This window comes from Dipodomys spectabilis, unplaced genomic scaffold, assembly GCF_019054845.1.
Source record: "Dipodomys spectabilis isolate Male_0828 unplaced genomic scaffold, ASM1905484v1 ptg000006l, whole genome shotgun sequence".
Taxonomy (NCBI): domain Eukaryota; kingdom Metazoa; phylum Chordata; class Mammalia; order Rodentia; family Heteromyidae; genus Dipodomys; species Dipodomys spectabilis.
The window spans coordinates 19521169-19545092 of NW_024870683.1; the positions used below are offsets into that span (position 1 = coordinate 19521169).

At 39.6% G+C, this 23924-nt stretch overlaps 1 protein-coding gene across 1 annotated transcript in view; it reads right to left on the reverse strand.

Moving 5' to 3' along the window:
* Window positions 1-279: 279 nt before the first annotated feature.
* The window catches only part of Svep1 (sushi, von Willebrand factor type A, EGF and pentraxin domain containing 1), a 159160-nt gene continuing 135515 nt past the window's right edge, over window positions 280-23924 (reverse strand). The window contains exons 41-48 of the mRNA XM_042695890.1: window positions 23435-23498; window positions 21424-21597; window positions 19438-19614; window positions 13127-13297; window positions 9285-9380; window positions 6982-7077; window positions 3816-3909; window positions 280-656 (exon numbers count right to left, since the gene is read on the reverse strand). Coding sequence (XP_042551824.1) covers window positions 635-656; window positions 3816-3909; window positions 6982-7077; window positions 9285-9380; window positions 13127-13297; window positions 19438-19614; window positions 21424-21597; window positions 23435-23498 — 894 coding nt within the window. The 3' untranslated portion in view covers window positions 280-634. The remainder of the gene's footprint in view (window positions 657-3815; window positions 3910-6981; window positions 7078-9284; window positions 9381-13126; window positions 13298-19437; window positions 19615-21423; window positions 21598-23434; window positions 23499-23924) is intronic.

Genomic DNA, 23924 nt, shown 5'->3' on the forward strand with positions numbered 1-23924 from the left:
ACCTTCTGCAAATCAGCAAATCCTTCTACTTGTATACACAAATAGCTCAAAATTATCTAGCAGTTTCTCTTGGTAGTAGTTTCCATGTTACTCTATGTTTAAATAAAGGGAACCGTTATTGAGCCACATATTGTAAAGACAATGGGAGTCTCTTCTATTATAAATGCTTGGTATACTACATGCAATCATGGAATATGCCAGAAGTGTAGAAGGAAAACCTTAAATCCTCTTAATTTTATGCCCTGGCCACCTCAGAAAATGGCACTACCCAGCCAAATGTTATTTAGTAGCAAAATATATTTTAATGGAAAAACCATCTTAAGTAACTGAATAAAAATGTGTTCCAGAAATTTTCCCAATAGACAGCAGAGTATGTACATTTCGTGAGGATGGAGTAGCATCTATTTCATATAATTTTTATATAGATAAACCAGGCACATTTAAACATTGAAACATGTAAGAAAGATGTCATGAGGAATAACAAAATATATCACAAAATTTAAAAAGCCAACCTCAAATAACATGTTTACTAAACAAAACAAGCCCCAGCACCATGTTGGACTTCCTTGGTATAAGTTCCAGGTGGCTCAAAGAGCTGTCAGGAAGAGATGATCCTGCTTTGGGAGTATGGTGATTAAAACCCAGTCCTTCTTTTCCTGGAGGGAAAACAAAACAAAACAAAACAAACCAGATTCAAAAGACTGAGCTGAGGAGGCAAGAACTTTTGGGGGTGCTGAAACAGAATTGAAAAATCTCAGATGTGAGCATTGTGATGGTGTTTGTAGGGATGGGGGAGGGGTGTCATTCTCTTGCAAAATGAAGGGGCCTGGAGAATAAGGGCTAACTTATGGAAAGATCTGAGGAGCCGCAGGCCTACATTTTGGCCTCCCTTCTGTCATTAGCTTCCTGTGTGACAAACTTCTCATCTGGAAACTGAAGTATTTGGACTTCCTGAGTCTAAATATCTCTTAGAGCACTAGTAAGCTATGACTTTTGGTAATAATGTCTGTTTAGGATCGATTTTTGGAAGAGATCAGAGGAAACACAACTTCTTTCTTAAGACTGAACTAAGATTGAACAAGATCAGGTTTGTCTTCTTTATCAGAAGAGGTTTCAGGTTAAGGGACTCGATGGAGGTTGCAAGACATCATGCTATCTCCCTGTCACTCCCATCAGGAAATAGCTCCACTGTCAGCAAGCATTTATTATCTAGTTTGGTGGCTGCACATCTACTGATTCTATAGTCCTTAATATACTTAGTATTGTAGGAGAGAAAGAAAACAACGATTACCAGCCTCACCTGGCCTTTACCCAATGCCTTGCGAAAATTATCCTGGGTACAACATAGCTCAAGTTAGCACCACAACTTGCCTTTACATGCTGGGCCCTGGAATCAAGCTGGATCAATCAGAAGTCTTCTTCTGGATTTGCAAACTAGGGCAGTATATGAACATCTCTGGATATTGTATGATGCCATATAAAATGCGTAAGTTATGATCAGTTCTGTTCTATCTGAACTAACTAGCAGAGAAAACTACAAGAGAGAAAGGAGCAAGAGAGAGAAGACACACACACACACACACACACACACACTCACACACACACAGAGCTAGAGAGACAGAAAAGATGAATCAACCCTTGAGAGATGAAATTTTAGGTAGTGAGGCTTGGGTGGTTCTTGAATCCTTAATTCTGCTCCTTCTGATGTTCTGTTCAGAGATTTCTCTGTTTTGGGATTGCATGCAAATCCCTCTACAGTGTTAATTCTTTTTTTTTTTTTTTCCTAAACTGTTAGAATTTTAGGATGACCATCTTAAGTGACCTAGGTCTCCTAGAAAAATGGATTACAGAATAAACAGAAGGAGGCTGTCTGATCCAGTTGGAGGCTAGTTAGCTTTTCATTAAGTGTGCAATACAGCTTTCAGTGTCAGTTGCCATAAATTTTCTTGACTTTTCATCTCAAGCTTTTGAATAAAATTCCAGGGCGTGTTGGACTTATATTCATAGATGCTCATAACTACTCTTACTCCATGGTAGGAGAGTGTGACTACATAAGGAATCATGCAAGCCCTATTTTTCCATTTCTTTATCTGCACCATATAAAGTATAAAGTTATATGAAAGTAATAAATGCTTTATGTTCTTTTCTAAGTTTCTCTTTCCTCCTCCTCCTCCTCCTTCTTCTCTCAGCTCTTGTTTTCTTACTGTGTTTCAACTGTATCTACTCTCCATTAAAACCATGGTCTTTATCTTGGGAGATCTTGCATACATTTGTTCTCCAAAGTTCTCTTGAGAGTGCAGATTTGTAATTTTTCTTCAAAGATAAGATATACTTGAGATAATACAAGAAAAATTCATTGGCAAAGACAAATTTTCTATTATGATTTTCCTTTAATAGATGTTATTTCTTCGCAAGTTGACATTGACATTCCAGTGAAAATGATTCACCAGCAAATGGGAGAATAAACATTGACTTTATCTAGCTGAATTTCCTGTTTAAAAATGAATCTGACAATGCCCGTTTGCTTTTAGTTTTCCAATAACATAGGGGTAAATGCATGAACTACAAATCTACAGGATGTAATGCAGTATGCAAATTGAAAGTCTTAAACTGGATAGATAATATTCTAACACTGTAACATTTGTAAGGACAGTGTCTGAATATTGAAATGATCTTACCCATGAAATAGCAAGCTATGACTGGTATTTCCTGAGCTTTAAACAGGTGCAATTTTAAAACTATTTTTCCATGGGCTTATTTTGATGATAGCCTTTTCTCAACTCTAATCAGAAATGAGAAACCAATTAATAGAACATAGATTATCATAAATTTTCTTGTAAGTCAATGAAATAGTGAACATATAAACTAAAAATACAGGATCAAAATATTTGGTTTGAGAAATAAACATTTCTTGCCAATTTCAATACTATTTTTATTGTACTCAAGAGCTTAAACATCTAATAGACAATTTTTATAAGCTATTATTTATTTTATATCCTTGCAATTTCTATTGAAAATTTGTTTACTTAACTTCCTTCCTCACTCCCATCTACCTTCCTTCCTCCCTTCCTTCCTTCTCTTTCTTTCTCTCTCTTTCTTTCCTTTCTTTCTTATCCTTCCCTTTCCTTCTTCCCTTCCCTTCCCTTCCCTTCCCTTCCCTTCCCTTCCCTTCCCTTCCCTTCCCTTCCCTTCCCTTCCTTCCCTTCCCTTTCCTTTCCTTTTCTTTCCTTTCCTCCCTCCCTCTCTTCCTTCCTTCCTTCCTTCCTTCCTTCCTTCCTTCCTTCCTTCCTTCCTTCCTTCCTTCCTTCCTTCCTTCCTTCCTTCCTTCTCTTCCCTTCCTCCCTCCCTCCTTCCTTCCCTTCCTCTCTCTCTTTATCTTCTTTCTTTGTTTTCTTTCTTCTTTCTTTTTTTCTTCCTTTCTCTCTCTCTCTCTTCCTTTCATTTTAATTGTGATAAAATTTGGATCAGCACTTGTGATGATGATACAAGGAATCACAAGTTTGAGGCATAACTGGGCTACAGAGAACTTATCTAATAAAAAACCTTGAAAACAAACAAAAACTATACAATAAAATACATGGAATGGAATGTTTCACAAATTCATGTTTTTTGAAAAGGGATCACATTAATCTCTCTCATGTGCTACTGAAGTGAGCCCAATGCTTGAATTAACATTGTTTTCTAGCTTTGATGGTAGTGTATTTGGGGATACAAAATGCTTACACTCAAACTAGAGATACCTTCAAGATGGCTTATCTTGAGTTTCAACCTTTATATTATAGATAGACGTTAATTTATTTTGGAGTAGCCTTTACCTGGAGCAGTCGTGTCCTGTCCAAGCCGAAAGACAATGGCAACGGTTGGGTCGCACACATTTTCCACCATTTAAGCAAGGAGACTGGCAAGTAGCTGGGATGAAGAAAAATTCATGTGTTTATTTAATTGGTATTTATAAATTCTAAAGATGTCTATAGAGGCTTGTGGGAAAAATCTTCCTCTATTTCTTGGTCAGCCCTACCACTATTCCTCACATACTCCCCCCCCCACCTCAATTTACACAACATGTCACTGTTTTGAACTATAAATTTTTCATATACTTAGGTTGTGACTCTCTTGATGGAGCAAGCACTCAATTCTATGATCGATTATATGATTATGCCAGATACCAACTCTGATGATAATAAACTAATTTCACGGGGGATTGTCTAAATTAACAGATGATTCAAACACAAGCCCTTTGTGCACTACATGGCTTTTACTGGAATAATACTAAACCTAAAATGGGTCAAAAGTAGCTACAGATGAAACTCTGAGCAAACAGCCCCAAATTTATGACAAAGACCTCTTTCTCACAAGTCTAGTCTTGAATTTATTTGTTAATAACCTGAGGATGCTTAGACTTGATGATGTCCTAACATCAGCAAGCTCAGCACATCAAAGAGAAAGGAGAACTCCTTATAGGGAGAAAATACAGTTCCTGCTCAGGAAAGTTGGAAATTCAAACTATTTCCGTCTCATGATAGCACTGAAAAGAGCCTTTTCTAGATGAAAAACTCATCTTTGATGAGATAGAAATAAATGTCATTTCTATAACTGTTCATTCGCAAAATATGGCCAATGTTTGCAAGTATCAGGCAGGAGATAAATAGAGTGATGAGGAAAAGAAAGGAGAAATGAAATATCAGTCTGTCTCTTGGAGGGACACTCTTGGTAAGTAGGGAGTAAAATCAACCTGGAAGATCATACTCATTTGCAATCTAAAAAGAAGAGGATGAAACAAACAGGGTCAGATCTAGCAAACATAAAATTCAACACTTCAAATCCAACTCCCTGTGATTTCTGCTTGCTGTATCTCAGGATACAGCATGACTGTATCTGAGGAACACACTGACTTTGTAGCCCTCACTGTACTAATCAACTCATTACATTTACTTCTTTGTCTAGAAAGTTAACATCTCTTTCCTTATGCTCATGGCGCTCCAGTGTACTGTTCTGGGCTTACTCATGCCATATGCTTTTTGCATAGGCTCATTTTCTCCTCCCTGACTTTTTCATTGATGACTTATATTTCTCTATCTTCAACTTAGCTATATCTTCTGGGAACCTAGACCATCAGGCAACTTCCTGTCATACCACTGCCCTTGAATGTTCCTCATATCTAGCAAATACCGCATGCTCATCCTTACTTCCTTACCTACACCCCCAAACTTGCTTCACCTGGCTTCTGTAGCTCAGTAGATGGTACCACCTTCCTGGTCTCAAGCAGGAAACAGGGATTCTTGACTTTGAAAGACTTTTACCCCCACAACAAATCTATGATAAAGTAACATTGGTTCTATTGGTTCTATTCCCACCACTTTGTATACTGAGGCCAGATTTCCTAAAAGGAAATCTGATTACATGATTTTCTTGCTTAAACTACTTTTGTGCTTCCAATGCCCACAAGGCACAATCCAGTGTGTTGAACTTCACATGTGTATATCCTGGTGTGACTCCTCTTGTTCCCCTCAGATTCTAAGCCTATGAATCCTTTTCTGAACACTGATAGTTGCTTAGTGTACCCATCTTCACTGCTCTCATAGCTCTTCCACAAAATTCAATTTACCTCCGTTTTTAACATATCCTAGTTATGTATTGATAGGTCATTCTGCATTCCTTCCCCTTTTCTGAATTAGAATTCTGGAGAGAAAGAGCTTTTGTTTTATATCCTTTTGTGTACACAGTACTCAGGACATGTAAGTAGGAAAATGCGCTGAGGTCTTGATGTAGGACTTAACAAAAGGAAGATTACTATGGCTCCTTGTCATTAAGGAGCTCACTGTGGTTAGAGAACCAAGAAGCTAAGAGAACACAAATAAATTTGATCAATGGCACTGTAAACTGCCTGCTTTTAATTGTGTAACACCACAGATATGGAATATCAGAAAGTAGGCTACTGTGATAGAGAACAAGTTTGACAATAAGAAGAAACTCAGGCAGGAATGTGGAGGTGGATAAAGCTAAAATGGGTAGAGGAAGGAGGGAGACCAGGAGCAAAGCTGTGAGAAGAGGTTGCTCAGATGCAGTGGGAGAAGCCACCACTGCAGTGTCAAAGACTGATGGTAAGATAGGAACTGGGCTGTGCTTTAGCTGTGTGGAAGCCAGTCAATACAGTCTATACAGTGTGTGGACGCCAGTCTATACAACACAAGAATTCAGGTTAGATGTAGAGACACTAGACAACCACACTAGGTTCTCAAAGATATGCGTCAATGCAATACAGTGATGTTCAGCCTGGCAATGGAAGCATAAAAGCCATCTAACCATCATCCGGAAGTCTCTTACTAGACAAGGTTAGCATAGGGTGTGAGAGATCCTATGCAGGGAGGAATGATAAAGATATTGGTGATCTCAGATGAAGAAGTGAGAAGGGAAGGGCACTGGTGGCTCACATTACTCAGGAAGCTGAGATCTGAGGATCACGGTTCAAAGCCAGACCAGGCAGGAAAGCCCATGAGACTCTTATCTCCAATTAACCAGCTGAAAACCAGAAGTGGAACTGTGCATCAAAATGGTAGAATGTTAGGCCTTGAGCGAAAGAGCTTAGGGACAGTGCCCAGGCCTTGAGTTCAAGCCCTACAACCACTAAAAAGAAAAAAAAAATGGAGGGGGAAAGTCAAGAAAGACTTGTTATCTGGAAGAGTGTCACCTGTACCTGCAATGATAAGGTGCTTGAAAATGGGCCTGATAGTTTGCAGGGGCAGGGGCGGGGGTGGGGGGAGGGAAGTGTGTCAAGTTTGGAAGTTTGGATGCCTGAGAAGTATGCATAAATATCAAAGTTGATTGTTACAAATGAACACTGGATAAGATTGCTTTAAGAGTTCCCAAAGTCTCCAAATTGAGTCTCTAGGATGTTTTTACTTAGTGACATTCATGGGTAGCTTAATTTGGGCTTTGCATAGGATACCAATAAAATAAAATAAACTCTAAGAGGAAACCTACCTGTATGACAGCGGGACCCAGTCCATCCAGATGGGCAGTCACACTGGTAAGGTGCCACGCAGCGACCACCATTCAAACAGGGAAGAATACATATTGCTAAAACAAGAAAAATAAAAAGGTACTAGAAAGGATTTGATCAAGATGCACATGCTCAGAGATATTCAAGTATTCACAGAACAGTTTGTTATCCAGGAGCGAAACCTTGCATGATCCAGTAAAGAATCTTCCAGTATGTGCTCTGCTTATTAATCAGCATCATGGGAAAAGCACAACAGGAGAAGTAAATCTGCATCCATAGCCAGATGTAATTTCTCTAATGCCAAATGAACCCTTTCAGTGGGAACACACTGTAATCAATGCCTGCTAAGTGCTTTGCTTTGACTCTTCACAAAACAAATCAGAATGATCTCCCATTTCCTCTCTTTTCAAATTTCCATTACAAATTATATAAGATGCTCTGAGAGGGTTTGGCTGCCTTGGGACTCTTGGACTAAAAGTGAGAATGGGAATCAGATGGGCTATCTTATAGCTTACCGTTCATAACATTTTGGTTGTAATGGAATAACTTGCTCTCATTTCCTAGAAACTGAGGCTTCGTGGGGATTGAATCAGACCTCCTCCACACCCTCCCCAGCTGACATTCCTCTTCCTAGAAGAGGTTGTTTAAAAAATGGGGACATTGTTGTCTTACTCTTCCAAGTATGGTCCTTTAACCAACAATATTGACTTCACCTAAGAGTTGGCTAGAAATGCAGATTCTTAGGCCTAAACCCAGTGCTGCTGAAGCAGGATCTTTAATTTGTGTACAAATTAAAGTCTAGGAAGTCATGCTCAGTGAGCTAATAAGGAAAGGCCTGTATTCCCAGGGGAATACTCCCTGAGTCTTTGTGTTCTTGGTTTGTCCTGACAGACCTTAGTAGAAAAGAATGATGAAGACGTAGAAAGGAAAAAAATGTGATTTTTTCATCTTTCTCTTCCTTCCTTCCTTCCTTCCTTCTTTCCTTCCTTCCTTCCTTCCTTCCTTCCTTCCTTCCTTCCTTCCTTCCTTCCTTCCTACCTTCCTTCATCCCTCCCTCCCTCCCCCCCTCTTTCTCTCTTTCTTTCTTTTGTCGGTTGTGGAGCCTGAACTCTGGGCCTGGGCACTGTCCCTCAGCTCTTCAGCTTAAGGCTAGTGCTCTACCACTTGAGCCACAGAGCCACTTCTGGCTTTTTCTGCTTATGTGGTGCTGAGGAATCGAACCCAGGGCCTCATGAATGCAAGGCAAGCGCTCTACCACTGAGCCACCTTCCCAGCCCCTTTTTCATCTTTCTTAATCACTTAAAAATGTTTGCTTTGGTGAGAAGTTAACAGCCTTCCATCATTCATCTTCTTTATAGAATAGTTGAAAAGATCATATTTATGAAGTGCTGGTTTTGGGACTTGGACTCAAGGCCTAGCTTTTTTACTCAAGGCTGGTGCTCTACCACTTGAGCCACAGCTCTACATCTGGCATTTTAAGATTAATTGGAGAGAAGAGTCTCATGGACTTTTCTTCCCAGGCTGACTTTGAATTGTGATCCTCAGATCTCAGCCTCTAGAGAGGCTGGATGTGAGCCACCAGCACTCAGCTCTCATATTTATTAAGTTTTATAGTCTGATTTTAGGGAAAAAAAAAAACTTGCCTAGACCAATGGCATCACATCAATGACTCATCACACATTATTCCTAATGAAAACAGGAAATATAGTTGATCCTTTCATACCGAGATATTGAAGCACAGTATAGTTTAGGCATTAGGAAACATTTAAACTGCTAGTATACTTTCCCCTGATAAGTTCTGAACATATTTCTATAAGGATAAAAATTATATATTCATTTACCAAGCACTTCCAACTTCTTCTTTTCTTAATTAGCGCTGACAGTGGGCTGCTAATACTATGTGCAAAGTACAGTGTTATACAACACTGTGTACCTATACTAACTATGGCAATGACAGCTATAGTGTATTGTAGATCTGAGGAGGTAAAGGGAGAGAGGGTTGTGAGACTCCACCATAAACTCCTTCCCAAGGAAACCGGGAGGCACATGGCAATGACACTGGATAACTCTTGACAACTGTATATTCACACCACATATGTTCATGTGTATTCTAACTACCCTGAAGCCTCGACATTTTCAGATCAGCCTTGGATATTCTGGTCTGCTGTAAGGATTTAAGCCAATGGATTCCTTCCAACAGAAGATAGTTCCTAGGAATTTCCCCAACTCAGTGACTTTCATAGAATTGTTCAGAATACAAAGTTAAACTTAAAGACAGACTCACGCTCTTCACAGAGACGCCCCATCCAGCCATCTGGGCAGGAGCACGCATTTGGACGTTGACAGACACCTCCATTCTGACACGGGAAACGGCAGACAGCTAGAAAGAGAACAGGGTGACTCATGATTCTAGGGAATTCTGAAAGGACTGTGGTAGAAATCTGGACTGCCCATTTATAATTCATAATATATCCTTAAAGAGCAGAAACAATATCAAGTCTTTTTTTTTAAATGTTTTTTTAGTGTGAAAATACTATAGAGAGGCATTATAATTATATGAGCAAGGTAATGAGCACATTTCTTATCAAGCATTGTTGCCTCCTCCTTTGTTTTTCTCCTAGCATCCCTTCCCTCCCACCTCCACAACTATACTCCCCCCTTACTCCCCCACCTCAATTGTAAAGTTTTTCGACATAGTGTCTTGTACATCTCTTTGTTATAATGGGTCAACTTGTATCCCTATTTAAACATTTTGTTTTTTCCCTTCTCTTCCCTAAATTATACCAACAGTGAAAACAGGGGTTATACCCTCAGGAGGAACATACAAAGCAACAAAAAAATCACATGGTACATTATAAATACATTATAAATACAATAGCAAGAAAGGAAAAAAACCACTTGTGTCCCTATCTTGTGTTTCATTTCCCTTAACTTCATCTTATCTGGTCATATGTACATAACTTTTGACCTTTTCTACTTGTACCAGACATATACTAGTTATTGCAAATAAGGGAAACCATGGGACCTATGTTTCTTTGGGCCTGGCTTACTTCACTTAATATAATTTTTCCAAGTCTTTGCATTTCTTAACAAGTGGGGCAATGTCATTCTTTCTGATGGAGGCATAGAATTCCATTGTGTATCTATACCACATTTTCTTGATCTATTCATCTACTGAGGGGCATCTGGGTTGGTTCCATATCTTAGCTATGGTAAATAATGCTGCGATAAACATAGTAGTGCTGGTAGTTTTAGTATGGTCTTGTTTGTGATCATTTGGGTAAATGCCCAAAAGTGGGATTGCTGGGTCATAGGGGAACTCTATGTGGAGTCTTTTGAGGAACCTCCATACTACTTTCCAAAGTGGTTGAACAAGTTTATACTCCCACCAACAATGTAGTAGGGTTCCCTTCTGGCCATATCCCCTCCAGCATCTGTTGTTATTAGAGTTTTTGATTATAGCCATTCTAACTTGGGTGAGGTAGAATCTCAATGTTGTTTTGATTTGCATTTCTTTTATGGCTAGAGAGGTTGAGCATTTCTTCATGTGTCTATTGGCCATTCTTATTTCCTCTTCAGAGAAGTTTCTCTGTAAGTCTTTAGCCTACTTATTTATTGGGCAGTTGTTTCTTTGAGGATTTATTGTTGGGGGCTACAATATCAAGTCTTAGGAAATTTCAATATATGGAGAAGAATAGTTTGTTATTGGATATTACCATTGCAACTTCCTCCAGCTTTATTGAGGCTATAACAGAAAGATAAAATTGTATATATGTTTAAGATTTACAACTTCCTAGGTGTAGTGCATGCCTGTAATTCTAGCTACCTGGAGGCAGGTAGAAGGATTGCAGACTAAGGCTAACCATGGCAAAAGCATGAAACTTTATTTAAAAACAACTAAGAGCAAAAGGATTGGAGTATGGATCAAGCTATGAAGCATTTGTAACTTGATGTTTTCCTATATGCATACTGTGAAATAATCATCACACCAAGCTAAACACATAGTTACTATTTCCTTCCCTCTTTCTCTCTTCTCCTTCCTTCCCTCTTTCTCCCTTCTCCTTCCTTCCTTCCTTCTTTCCTATTGTCTCCTCTTCTCTCTTTCTCTCTTTTATTCTTTTTTTTTTGTCAGTTGTGGGGTTTAAACCCTGGGCCTCAATGCTGTCCCTCAGATCTTCAGCTCAAGGCTAGTTCTCTACCACTTGAGCCACAGAGCCATTTCTGGTGGTTTATTGGAGATAAGCTCTTTTATTCTTATGAGAATACTTAGTCTACTGTTTAAGCAAACTTTTACAGTAGGGCCAGAATGCTGTGCAATATCTACTGTTTAAGCAAACTTTTACAGTAGGGCCAGAATGCTGTGCAATAGATTGCCAGAATTTATTCATCTTGTATAATTAAAAGTTTATAGCCTTTGGCTACCATCTCCCTATCTTGCTTCCCACTTATCCCTCTAGCAACTTACATCTAAGTTTGACTATTTTTACATTCAATGTATCAGAGATCACAAGCAATATTTGTCATCCAGGGTTGTCAAGGCTGCTGTTGGTGCACACAACAGAGTTTCCATGTGTACACATGCACGCACACGCACACGCGCGCGCACACACACACACACACACACACACACACACACACACACACACATGTTCTTCACCCATTCATCTGTCAACAGCCAATTAGGTTGGTTCCATGGCTTGACTGTTGTGAAAAAAGCGATAGTCATTGAAAATTTTAAATTTGGTACTTTCTAGAAGAAATCTCAGATCTAGCTCATCTAAATACTCATAATTTTCCAAGATGCCATGCCTTCCATGACTTGGTATTGTTACAGATGCTATGGTTTTCCCTGCTTGAATACTATACTCTTTGCTCTAATCTGTTCTAGTTTAGCTTCCATTTCAGTCTTCAAGACCTAGTTCAAATGCCTCTTGTCTGGGAACCATTCCTGACACACCTCCCAATTCCCAGGCAAACAGTCATGGCTTTCCTCTTCCTCATTCCCCAGCACCTACAAACTCAGCCTTCTACTACATGTACACTCGCATCAACAGATCTCCTATTACACTCCATGGCAACTATCTGTGACCACATGTGTGAATTACCTTTCTATTAGGAGGATCAAAATCTCTCTATTTACCTTATGTGCGCGTGTGCGCGCGCGCTGGTATTGGGTCTTGATCTCATGGACAGGGTGCTGTCCCTGAGCTTTTTTTCCCTTCTCAAGGCTGCTAATCTACAACTTGAAGAGCAGCTTTACTTAATTGGAGATAAGAGTCTCAAGGACTTTCCTGCCCAAGCTGGCTTTGAACTGTGATCCTCCTCAAAGCTGGCTTTGAACTGTTATCAGCCTCCTGAGTAACTAGGATTATAGGTGTGAGCCACTGTTACCTGACTATACTTACACATTTCTAAAAATGCATTTTTTTTGGTTAAAATTTTTTCTGTTTCCAAGATTGATTTAGGCGGGCTGCTGGGCTTTCTCATATCTTCTAGGACATTTTGTAGTTTTGTAGAAATTCCTAAGTCCAAAAACCTTCTCCTTGTCTCGAGAGTAGTTAATATCCTCTGGGAATTGAGCTGAGCCAGGTGAGAGGAAGAAGTTGTTGCCGTAAACCTGGGCTACCCCGGGGTTGCAGCATGAATCCCAGCTCCATGGGGTCACTAGCATAGTTCTCTCAAAAAATATTTGTAGAACAAATGAAAAAATGACACTTGGATAGCTTGTTTCTTTTTCCCTTTTTATTTTTGTGTGTCAGTACTGTGGCTTGAACTCAGGGCCTGGGTGCTGTCCTAGAGCATTTATGCTCAAGGCTAGTGCTTTACTACTTGAGCCACAGCTCTACTTGTGGCTTTTTGCTGGCTAATCAGAGGTAAGTGTCTCGTAGACTTCCTGGCCTGGGCTGGCTTTGAACTGGGATCCTCAGATCTCATCTTCCTGAGTAGCTAGGATTAGAGGCCAGAGCCGCTGGTGCCTGGCTTCTTTTTTCCATTTTGACACAATTACTAAGAGGGAATTTAAAGGAAAAATGAAGCAGCATGCATAGTAATTGTCTGTCATATTGGATTCCCATATACATTTCCCCACAGGATCACTAAGAAATAACCGTTTACGTATTTCATTACCTCTGCAAATAGGAGGTGATGTCCATGTTCCATTTTCTAGGCAAACACTTCTTAGGGAGCCCTCCAGCATGTACCCACTGTAACAGGAGTAGGTGACCATGTCCCCGTATTGGTGGTAGATGCCTCGAGTGATAGCATTCTCTACGTGAACTGGTGGGCCACATGAGATTTCTATAGGAAGAAAAAACAATAATTAGGCCTGTGCAACTAACCCCACAATTACAAACTCACTAACTCACTAACCAGAGATCACAAACTCACTTCTAAGGCTGAATTATGGAGCAAAGATAAAACACATAAAGGAAACATTTTTACCCACCACGTATCTAGAATAGTAGTAATTAAAAGAATAATCTGCTGCTATTCAGAATAATTGGACACAGAAAGCGCGAAGGATATGTGTTTTCTTATTCAAATCTCACCAAGATGAGCCATTTTTAAAGTCAACAAGTCTGTAGGAGGGTGAGTATGGGCAATTACTTCACCAACGAGTCTGCTGAAAGACAAGGATGCCTAGGAGCGGAAAACAATAAGATCATAGGCTATTGTTGCAAAATAAAGATCATGAATTTCAGTACTGCTTTCTAGTGCCTAGAATGGTGCTGGATACCCAGAGTTGTTCATATATATTTGGAGAATTGAGTAGATGATTGTGTGTTACTATCTAGAGCCTATGTATAAGTTTTATGACAATAAAGGTTACACATTAGTTTTCCTTTTTGCCGCACTATAAAGTAGTGGTGCTCTACTTTTGGGATCTATACTAGAATGAATGACAGGGGCCACATATTTAACTGAAAATATTACAACTGATTTTACTTTGTGGATTTTATTTTTTATTTTTATTTTTTAATTTGCTGGTCCTGGGGCTTAAACTCTGGGCCTGGGCGCTGTCCCTGAGCTTCTTTTGCTCAAGGCTAGTGCTCTACCACTTGAGATACAGCCCCACTTCTAGCTTTTTCTGAGAAGTTTACTGGAGATAAGAGTCTCATGGACTTTCCTGTCTAGGCTGGTTTCACATTGCAATCCTCAGATCTCACTCCTGAGTAACTAGGATTACAAGTGTGAGCCACTAGCACCTGGCTTACTTTGTGGGTTTTATGAGAAGCCTTAAGAAAATTAGACTTATTTTGGGGTGGACCACAGTAGGAACTGGATTAGAGTCAGGATGTTAATCAGTATCCAGTGTAAGTCTCACTTTTAGATGAAGAATCTTCATGAGCTGGTTCTTAACTCATTTTGTTGTCATAGTGCTATTAAAAACTTGACAGAGGGGCTGGGAAGGTGGCTCAGTGGTAGAGTGCTTGCCTTGTATGCATGAGGCCATGGGTTCGATTCCTCAGCACCACATAAGCAGAAAAAGCTGGAAGTGATGCTATGTCTCAAGTGGTAGAGCACCACCCTTGAGCCGAAGAGCTGAGGGACAGTGCCCAGGCCCAGAGTTCAGGCCCCACAACCAACCAAAAACAAAAAGTTGGCAGAGAAGATAATCCATTTGTTTAGGTTTTTAAAATTCCTTTTCCATCCAAAATGGACAAAATGCCTACTGAAATTGGGAAGAAATAAAAAAGAAGAAAGAGCTGCCTCTTGGCGTAGACAAATAGGAAAAGACAAATACACAAAAATACACAAAAGACAAATACACAATTAGACCCCAAGAGGCTGTATGGGTACCATATTATGAAGACATTGAGTTGAATGTAACTGAATGAGAGGGAATGGATCACCGTGATGGTGGCACTTGGATTAGGCTATAAACCACAAGTAGATAAAGGGAAAAAGCTTCTAGGCTGAGGCCAGAGCATGCAGAAAGATCAGTATGAGTTGATGTTTGGCTTATAGAGTTTGATCATCAAAGCATAGATTTCAGCAAGCTATATGGTAATCACCTGTGGTTCTTACTGAAAAAATGCACAGTTCTGGAGTTTCTAACTTAACAACTTGCATTTTATATAGGCTTCTTGGTGATCTGCATGTACTTTAGATTTTCATCATTGGTTAACTATCCATGGTGGGCAAACAGAAAGAATAACATTGCTGCCTGGGGAAAGGAAGAATATTTGGACCTAGGGCATAACAGAAAATGCAGAAGAGGGAGCTGGGAAGGTGGCTCAGTGGTAGAGCGCTTGTCTTGCATGCATAAGGCCCTGGGTTCGATTCCTCAGCACCACATAAGCAAAAAGAAAAAAGCAGGAAGTGGCACTGTGGCTCACGTAGTAGGGCACTAGCCTTGAGCTGAAGAGCTGAGGCACAGTGCCCAGGCCCAGAGTTCAGGCCCCATGACCCGACCTTCCCCCCCCCCCCCCCAAAAAAAAAAAAGAGAAGATGATAGAGGATAACAAAGAATAGTGGACGCCGGCCCCTCTCCAAGGCAATCCTTCAATATTCTCAGGATATTGAAAAATAATCAAGCATACTTGCAAGGAACCTTTGGAATAAGCACACATCTCTTCTTACTCTTGCTCCCAGTGGCTTGAATGGTAAGTCTTGGGGAGCCAAGACTGAGGTGAGGGTGTGTGGGCAAAATGGGGCTCCTTGACCCACTTTCCTCAGGTTGGTGACGCTATAAACCAGACCAAGGGCCTAAAGAAACTTTACTTCACACAAACTTATTACATTGCATTTCATAAGGAGTAGATTTTATAAGTATCTGAGCCCAAATTCTAGCTAAAAGTATAATATTCAGTTATCTGGGCTACTTGGTATTTCTTCCTAGCAGTAGATATTGCTAATGAACTTTACACCAATTATTTATTTATTTTCATTTAATTATTTAATTTATTTTTTTGTTGGTTTTGTTGAACTCAGGGCCTGGCACTGTCCCTGATCTTTTTAGCTCAAGGCTAGTGCTCTACCACTTGGAGCCACAGTGCCATTTCCAGTTTCCTGGTGATTAACTGAAGATAAGAGTCTCATGGACTTTCTGTCTGGACTGGTTTTGAACAATGATCCTCAGATCTCAGCCTCCTGAGTAGCTAGGATAGCAGGGGTAAGCCATAGGTGCCTGGCTTATCTATTTCTTTTTTGATCAACATTTCAAGACAGGAAGTAGTCACAAAAAAGATATCCCTAACATGCTGATACAAAGACCTACTTCCTTCAACTAAGTCCCACCTCCTAAAGTTTTTAGAACCCTATCCCCCTCCCCCCAATAGTGCTACCAGCTGAGGACCAAACATGAACCTAGAAGGCACTTTTCATATTCAAGCCATGATAATTCTCTTTAGGAACTTGATAGAAATGCAAATTCTCAGGTCTCATCCAAACCTACTAAATCAGAAATCGAAGGCTGGCCCCTAGCCATCTAGGCCCTCTAAAGCTCTCTAGGTGCTTCTGGTAGAGGCTCAATTTGAGAACAATCTTAGCATCTGTATCTGTAAAGCACTTTAGCCTATTAAAGAATAGTCTGGCTCCTTGACACAGGTTGAAACTTCCTAAATAAAGATCCAGAAAGGCAACAAATCAAAGAAAGGCTGGATAAATGCATTAAACTGCAGAGCTTCTGCCTGGTAAAGGACATAGCTAGCAAGATAAATAGAAAGCCCACAGATTGGGAGAAGATCATCACTAGCTATATAACAGACAAGGGCCTCATATCAAAAATATACTTAGAGCTCAAAAATTATCCCTCCCCCAAATCAAATCCTCAAAGAAACAATTACCCCATTAATAAGTGGGCTGAAGAATTAAAAAGAGGGGCTGGAAAGGTGGCTCAGTGGTAGGGCGCTTGCCTTGCATGCATGAGGCCCTGGGTTCGATCCCCCAGCACCACATAAGCAAAAAGAAAAAAAGCTGGAAGTGGTGCTATGGCTCAAGTGGTAGAGCGTTAGCCTAGAGCTGAAGAGCTGAGGGACAGCACCCAGGCCCAGAGTTCAGGCCCCACAATCGGACCCCCCCCCCTCCAAAAAAAAAAGAATTAAAAAGAGACTTCTCTGGAGAGGAAATAGGAATGGCCAATAGACACATGAAGAAATGTTCAACATCTTTGGCCATAAAAGAAATGTAAAAGCTGGGTACCGGTGGCTTGTGCCTGTAATTCTAGCTACTCACAAGGCTGAGATCTGAGGATTGCAGTTCAAAGCCAGCCTGGGCAGGAAAGTCTGTGAAACTCTTATCTCCAATTAACCACTTAAAAGCCAGAAGTGGTATTGTGGCTCAAGTGGTAGACTGCTATCCTTGAGCACAAAGAGGCTCAGGGACAATGCCCAGGCTCTGAGTTCAAGCTCCATAACTGACCCCCCAAAAATGCAAATCAAAACTACATTGAGAGTCCACCTTACCCCATGGCCATTATCAAGAAAACAAAAAATAACAGATGCTGGCAGGGATGTGGCCAAAAAGGAAAGCTACTACACTATTGTTGGGAATGTAAACTAGTTCAACTACTCTGGAAAGCAGTACATAGGTTCCTCACCTCTGTAACATAGAGCTGGTGCCGGTGGCTCACACCTGTAATCCTAGCTATGCAGGAAGCTGAGATCTGAGGATCATGGTTCAAAGCCAGCCCAGGCAGGAAAGTCCATGAGATTCTTACCTCCAATAAACCACCAGAAAACTGGAAGTGGTGCTGTGACTTAATGGTTGAGCTAAAGAGCTGAGGGATAGTGCCCAGGCCCAGAGTTCAAGCCCCACAACCAATAACAACAACAAAAAATGATTAAATATAGACCTTCCCTATGACCCAGCAATCCCACCACTGGACATTTACTCAAATGATTGCAAACAAGGTCTCACTAAAGCTACCAGCACAATTATGTTCATTGCAGCATTATTTACCATAGCTAAGATATGGAACCAACCCAGATGCTCCTCAGTAGATGAATGGATTGAGAAAATGTGGTATATATACACAATGGAATTCTAGGCTTCCATCAGAAAGAATGACATTGCCCCATTTATAAAGAAATAGAAAGACAGAAAAAAAAATCATATTAAGTGAAATAAGTCAGATCCAAAGAAACATAGGCTCTATGGTTTCCCTCATTTATAATGATTAGTATATACCTAGGATCATCCTAGCAAAGGTTCACAATAACCCAATAGCTATGTACATATGACCACATAAATGATATTGATTGAAATGAACTCCAAGATAGGGAGTGTTTTTTTTCTTTTGTGGTTTTTTGTTTTTTTTCTCTTTCTTTTTTCTTCTCTCTCTCTCTCTCTTTTAGTGTACTGTTTCAGTTATTTCTTTTGTCTTTTGTCTTTTTTTCTCCTCTGGTTTATTCCATGTGGTCATTGTTTCTGATTTCAGTGCCCTTTGTAAGTTTATTTGATTTGGGGAAGGGAAAGGGAATCACAGGAAAAGCGGGACAAAGGGTGAACTAATACAATAGCAATACACACTAGACACTATGTTGGAAATGAACTTTACAACTTGGGAGGGAGGGGAGTCTTGGGGGAGGGAAAGTAGGAGAAAATGAGGGAGGGGGTAACACTGATCAAAAAGAAATGTACTCATTATCTTACTTATGTAACTGTAACCCCTATGTACATCACCTTTACAATACAATAAAATAAAAAGAATAGTTTGGGACAGTATGGAAGAAACTCCATATTTTCAATTTTAATTCTTGCTCGTTCTTAGAAGAGCCCATTTAGAAACCTGTTTTGTGACTGTGGCCAAATAAGTTTTAGCTTAGTTCTGGTAAGTATTTCTTTTCACAAAAATCTTTCTTGAGGTTTTTGTTTTGTTTTGTTTGGTTGGTTTTTTTGGTCGTTGGGCTTGAACTCTGGGCCTGGGCACTGCCCCTGAGCTCTTCAGCTCAAGGTGAGTGCTCTACCACTTGAGCCACAGCGCCACTTCCGGTTTTCTGATGGTTTACTGGAGATAAGAATCTCATGGATGGGCTGGGAAGTTGGCTCAGTGGTAGAGCGCTTGCCTTGCATGCCTGAGGCCCTGGGTTCGATTCTTCAGCACCACATAAGCAAAAAGAAAAAAGCTGGAAGTGGCGCTGTGGCTCAAGTGGTAGAGCACTAGCCTTGAGCTGAAGAGCTGAGGGACAGTGCTCAGGCCCAGAGTTCAGGCCCCACAACCGGACCCAAAAAAAAAAAAAAAAAAGAATCTCATGGAGTTTCCTGCCTGGGTTGGCTTTGAACTGTAATCCTCAGATCTCAGCCTCCTGAGTAGCTAGAATTACAAGTGTGAGCCACTAATACCCATCTCTTCCTTGAGTTTTAAACATTAATGTAGAAGATAGCTTATGATAGTGCAGAGAGCAAATCATTAAGTTCTTTCATTGAACATAATCTCACAGGATGGGAGAATACCCCAGGCTAACTGGCTCACTGGGTTCTGTCTGTTGACTCACTTTCACACTTGGCACTTGTCTGTGTCCATGTCTCATCCGGATTGCAGGTGATGACACCTTGTCCCTTGAGTAGGAAGCCTTCCCTACACTTGATGGACACATTCTGATCGACATAGAACTCTTTTTCAGAAAGCACAGCATTCTCAGGAATCACAAAAGGGACAGGGCATGGATTTGCTGTGAAAGAAAAGAAAATTCAGGTTGATATTTCTGCTCATTTCCTAATTTATTTCTTTGAAGGCAAAGTTGATTCCTATCAGAGAGGAATTGTCAGTGTTGATGATATGATTTTTAAGAAACATGGAACTTATACACGGATTTGTTTCGAATATACATGAAATTATTGAAAATACTGATCAAGATGCATTATATTCGTAAACTGCTGTGTTAAGTGGAAACTCCTTTGTATAACTACTTAAAGATACTAAAACAAAAAAGATAAAATCAGATGAGATTTGGAAATACCAAGCATGAGCACAAAATCCAAAAGCTCTAAGATGGCAAGTTAAATCTGAAATGGCCTATACTGTTATTTTAGACTTTTGTTTTTGATCAGCATTAGGGAACAAAGGTATACTAACAATAGAAAATGCATTAAATATTCCTTTAGTATTGGAAGAATATTAAGAACACAGTAACATCTATCAAATTATTTTCTTTTTCTGAACTTCCTTCAGAAGAAACTAGAAAAACAAGTAGACTTTTCTGTGTGTGAGTTTGATAGGACTTCAGACCCATATTGCTATGAGTGGAATATTAGAATTTTTGCATTGTAGACTTGGCAAGTCTTACTGGTAAAGATAGATTCAATTCTGAAGGAAAAACAGGAATGATGTTAGCTTTGCTTAGTGCAGTTGTCTCACACACATTTTACAAGCAATTTCACTTTTTTCCCTTGATTTGAAATAGGTACAAAAGAAGTGTTGGTTGTGAGGTAGGTTTCCACTGAGTCCTAAATGCTCAGTTACTGCATCAGGATTTGTGGGTTGTGGGGCCTGGGCACTGTCCCTCAGCTCTTCAGCTCAAGGCTAGTGCTCTACCACTTGGGCCACAGCGCCACTTCCGGCTTTTTTCTGCTTATGTGGTGCTGAGGAATCAAACCCAGGACCTCATGCATGCAAGGCAAGCACTCTACCACTGAGCCACCTTCCCAACCCTGCATCAAGATACTTTAACAGTAATCTGGCTCTGTCAACGTACATCTTATTTGTAAATGTTTCATGCAAATGGTTATCATTACCGTTACTATATTTACTTATGCTTTATTATATTAACATCACATTTTAAATCCAATGTCTTTCTTTATTCCTTTTCTGTTACTAACAGGGTATTTCTTTTGTTGGTGGTGGTGTTTTGTTTTGTTTTGCCTCTTTTGGAGGCAGTACTGAGGTTTGAACCTAGAGCCAGGGTGCTTTCTCTTAGCTATTTGCTCAAGGCTGGCATTCTACCACTTGAACCACAGCTCCACTTTCAGTGTATTGGTGGTTAATTGGAGAAAAGAGGCTCACAGCCTCTCGTGTTTGGGCTGGCTTTGAACTGTGATCCGTAGGTATCAGCCTCCCTGAGCTCCTCAGATGTTCCCCTTTACTCCACTAAAATCTATCATACATTTATGTCAACAGTTTAAAAAGTTTTAAGCAGTTGTACAAAGGGATTTCAACAAGTCAGATTCTGAGTACACTGCATCTTGATAGTCATTGCTCCCATCATTCTCCCCATCAACATTAAAAATATTACACCTCATTACTCTTAGTGCCTTGAAATTATAACCAGCCAAAGAATCCGATAAAACTAGATTTTAGATAGGATGTTTTACATATTAGGAGTAGATTTTCTTAGTACCCCACAAAATTTAGGTTGATAGGCATAGATTGCTTTCTCTGGGACAATCTCCCTCATCAGTGGCGCTTCCTCTAGGTCTGAGATAAGCAGGAAGCTAGCAGTGAAGCTGGGTCTGAGTCAAACCTCTCCAAAGTCAACACACACGTTTGCAGAGAGGAACTGAGTGGCTCCAGGTTCCGTTTTCCGCGCAGTGTGCCTCCAGTGGCCCTTCTAGGCTGTAGCCTCGGTGGCAAGAGTAGACTACCCGGGGTCCTCCGGTGCTGTTTTCCACCACAGCGTTCCCATTCAGAAACTCAGCTGGAGCTTCACAGCTGCTCTCTAGAAGGAAGAACAAAAGCCATATGTTGAATGCTTTCCCAAATCTTTTCCTTCCTTTGAGGTACTTAATATATATTAGTACTTAGTACATTATATACATATGTATATGCATATATGTATATGTGTATGTATACACATATTTGTATATTATATATACAACTATACATATTTATTGAAATATACATTTACATAATGTGTATTATATGTGTATTACATATATTGCACAACGTATATAAACTATTGTGGCCTACTCCTGCATGAGACACAGTGAAACCCACCGGTGGAAGAAAATAAAAAAATTTGTAAGTATTTAATGAATATATTCTCACTTATAGAAGATTTCTATTTTGTTTTGTTTATCTGAACTGTCTGTATGTTGTTAATAATTTTGGGGGTAGTAGAAGGTCTGGATGAGCAGGTGAGTGAAATAAAAATAATGCTATATATTAAATTGCTACTGCCTTAAAAAAATTCCCATGTATTCTTGTTTTTATAACACTTGGATAATAAAGCCCAGATAAAAAGATAAAGACTAGGTGCCCAATTAAGTTTGAAATATCCACTTAATGCATAACAAATATATTTTAGGTAGAACTGTGTCTCAAATATTTTGTGAGACTTAGTTATATTAAAATTGTTCTTCATTTGAAATTTAAACTTGAAAGTGCCCTGTACTTTTTTCTTAAATCTGACAGCCTTACTTAAAGCAACCCTGATTATTTCAATCAGTAGTTGAAGAAAAGCCGGTCTCAGAGAGGTTAAATAATTTGGTCAAGGTCACACTGCCTATGAGGAGAGGTAAAAGATGAATCTGTGAAATATAATAGGAAGGTATTAAGAATGAGCAAGCATTGGGGAAATGGGAATAAAAGACATTGGACCTTTTTAGTACTATGTAAAGTTCATATATTCATATATGAGGTTATATGATAGTTATATGAGTTTTAAGAACTAAAAACAGCAATTTTTCTCTACTGAATTGCAATCATACAGTATTCCTCAGAAGACTTAAAACTCCTCTATATACAAAATAATCTCACTCATTTACTTCTGGAAGTATAGACCAAGAGGGAAAGAGGCATCTTAGTGTCAGCTCAGCTACTAACTTGTTTTCTGATGTTGGGCAGGCCTCTTCAAGTCTCCTAGCCTCCATTGAGTAAATGCAGTCATTTGTCAATTTGTCAATGGAAGGGATGAGAAGAGTCTATCTAAGAGGCCCTTCCAGTCTGAGAATTAGATGATTAAAAAGTTTACTACTTGTAATGGTTGAAACTTTTGTCTCTCATGTTTAATTGTCTTTGGGCAGATGAAGCAGAGGGGGCAGCGATTGGGAATAAAATCATGGTGAATTAGTCAGCATGCTGCCAAATAAACTTAGCTGTTTTCATAAAAAGAGCTAATGCAATAATCCAAATAGAGTGTGAATAGTTATTTATAGTTATCCTGGCAGCACCTTTAAAAAGATGTCAGAATTGGCCAGTACTGCTCCAGGAAGCAACAGCTCTAAGCTCTCTAATTTATACCTATTTGAGGTGACTCCCCTCCAAAATGTAAATAAGCATAATCACCAGTCTCTAAATGAAATGTTTGCTTTCCAGAGCCAGTAATCTTGTGCTGTGTTCTATTTAGTCTCTAATATCTACTCTGAGTTTTGACTCTTTATTGGTTTGGTACCTATGAGCAAGACCTCATTAACTGTTCCCTTATAGTTTCCAGAGTTGGTTTGAAAACCTGTTTTTAAATTACAAAGCTGATATATTAAACAGCTCTAGCACATTGTCATTCTGTGTCCTGAACACCACTGTCGGGACCACTAGGTACCATTTATTTAACTTACTTTTGCAGGTCACTACCCCTCCACTCCACTGTCTGTTTTCCTGACAGACTCGCTGTCTGTTCCCCTGTAAAGCAATGGAGAAAAGTCATGGACAAGAAAAGAATTCTGTAATAGAAAGACAGTAAGGGAAAGCAAAGCCATGTATCTATAGACTGGAATGTCTCAGCCCTGGGAACAGTAAGTAAATATGCCAGTTGAATGTAGTATAAAAGAACAGGTATAGGTTCTCAAAAATGTATTATCAAATTACTTCAAAACTCATCCCTGACAGACTTTTATTTATTTATTTATCACTTTCTATTTAAATGTTAACTAGTTATAACCCATAGTCTTATGAATAAAGAATGGATTCAAAGTGTCAAAGTACATTTAAAATATTTTGTTACATTTATTTATCTATCTATCTGTTTATTTTGGTTAGTTGTGGGGCCTGAACTTGGGACCTGGGCACTGTCCTTGAACCCTTTATGCTCAAGGCTAGCATACTACC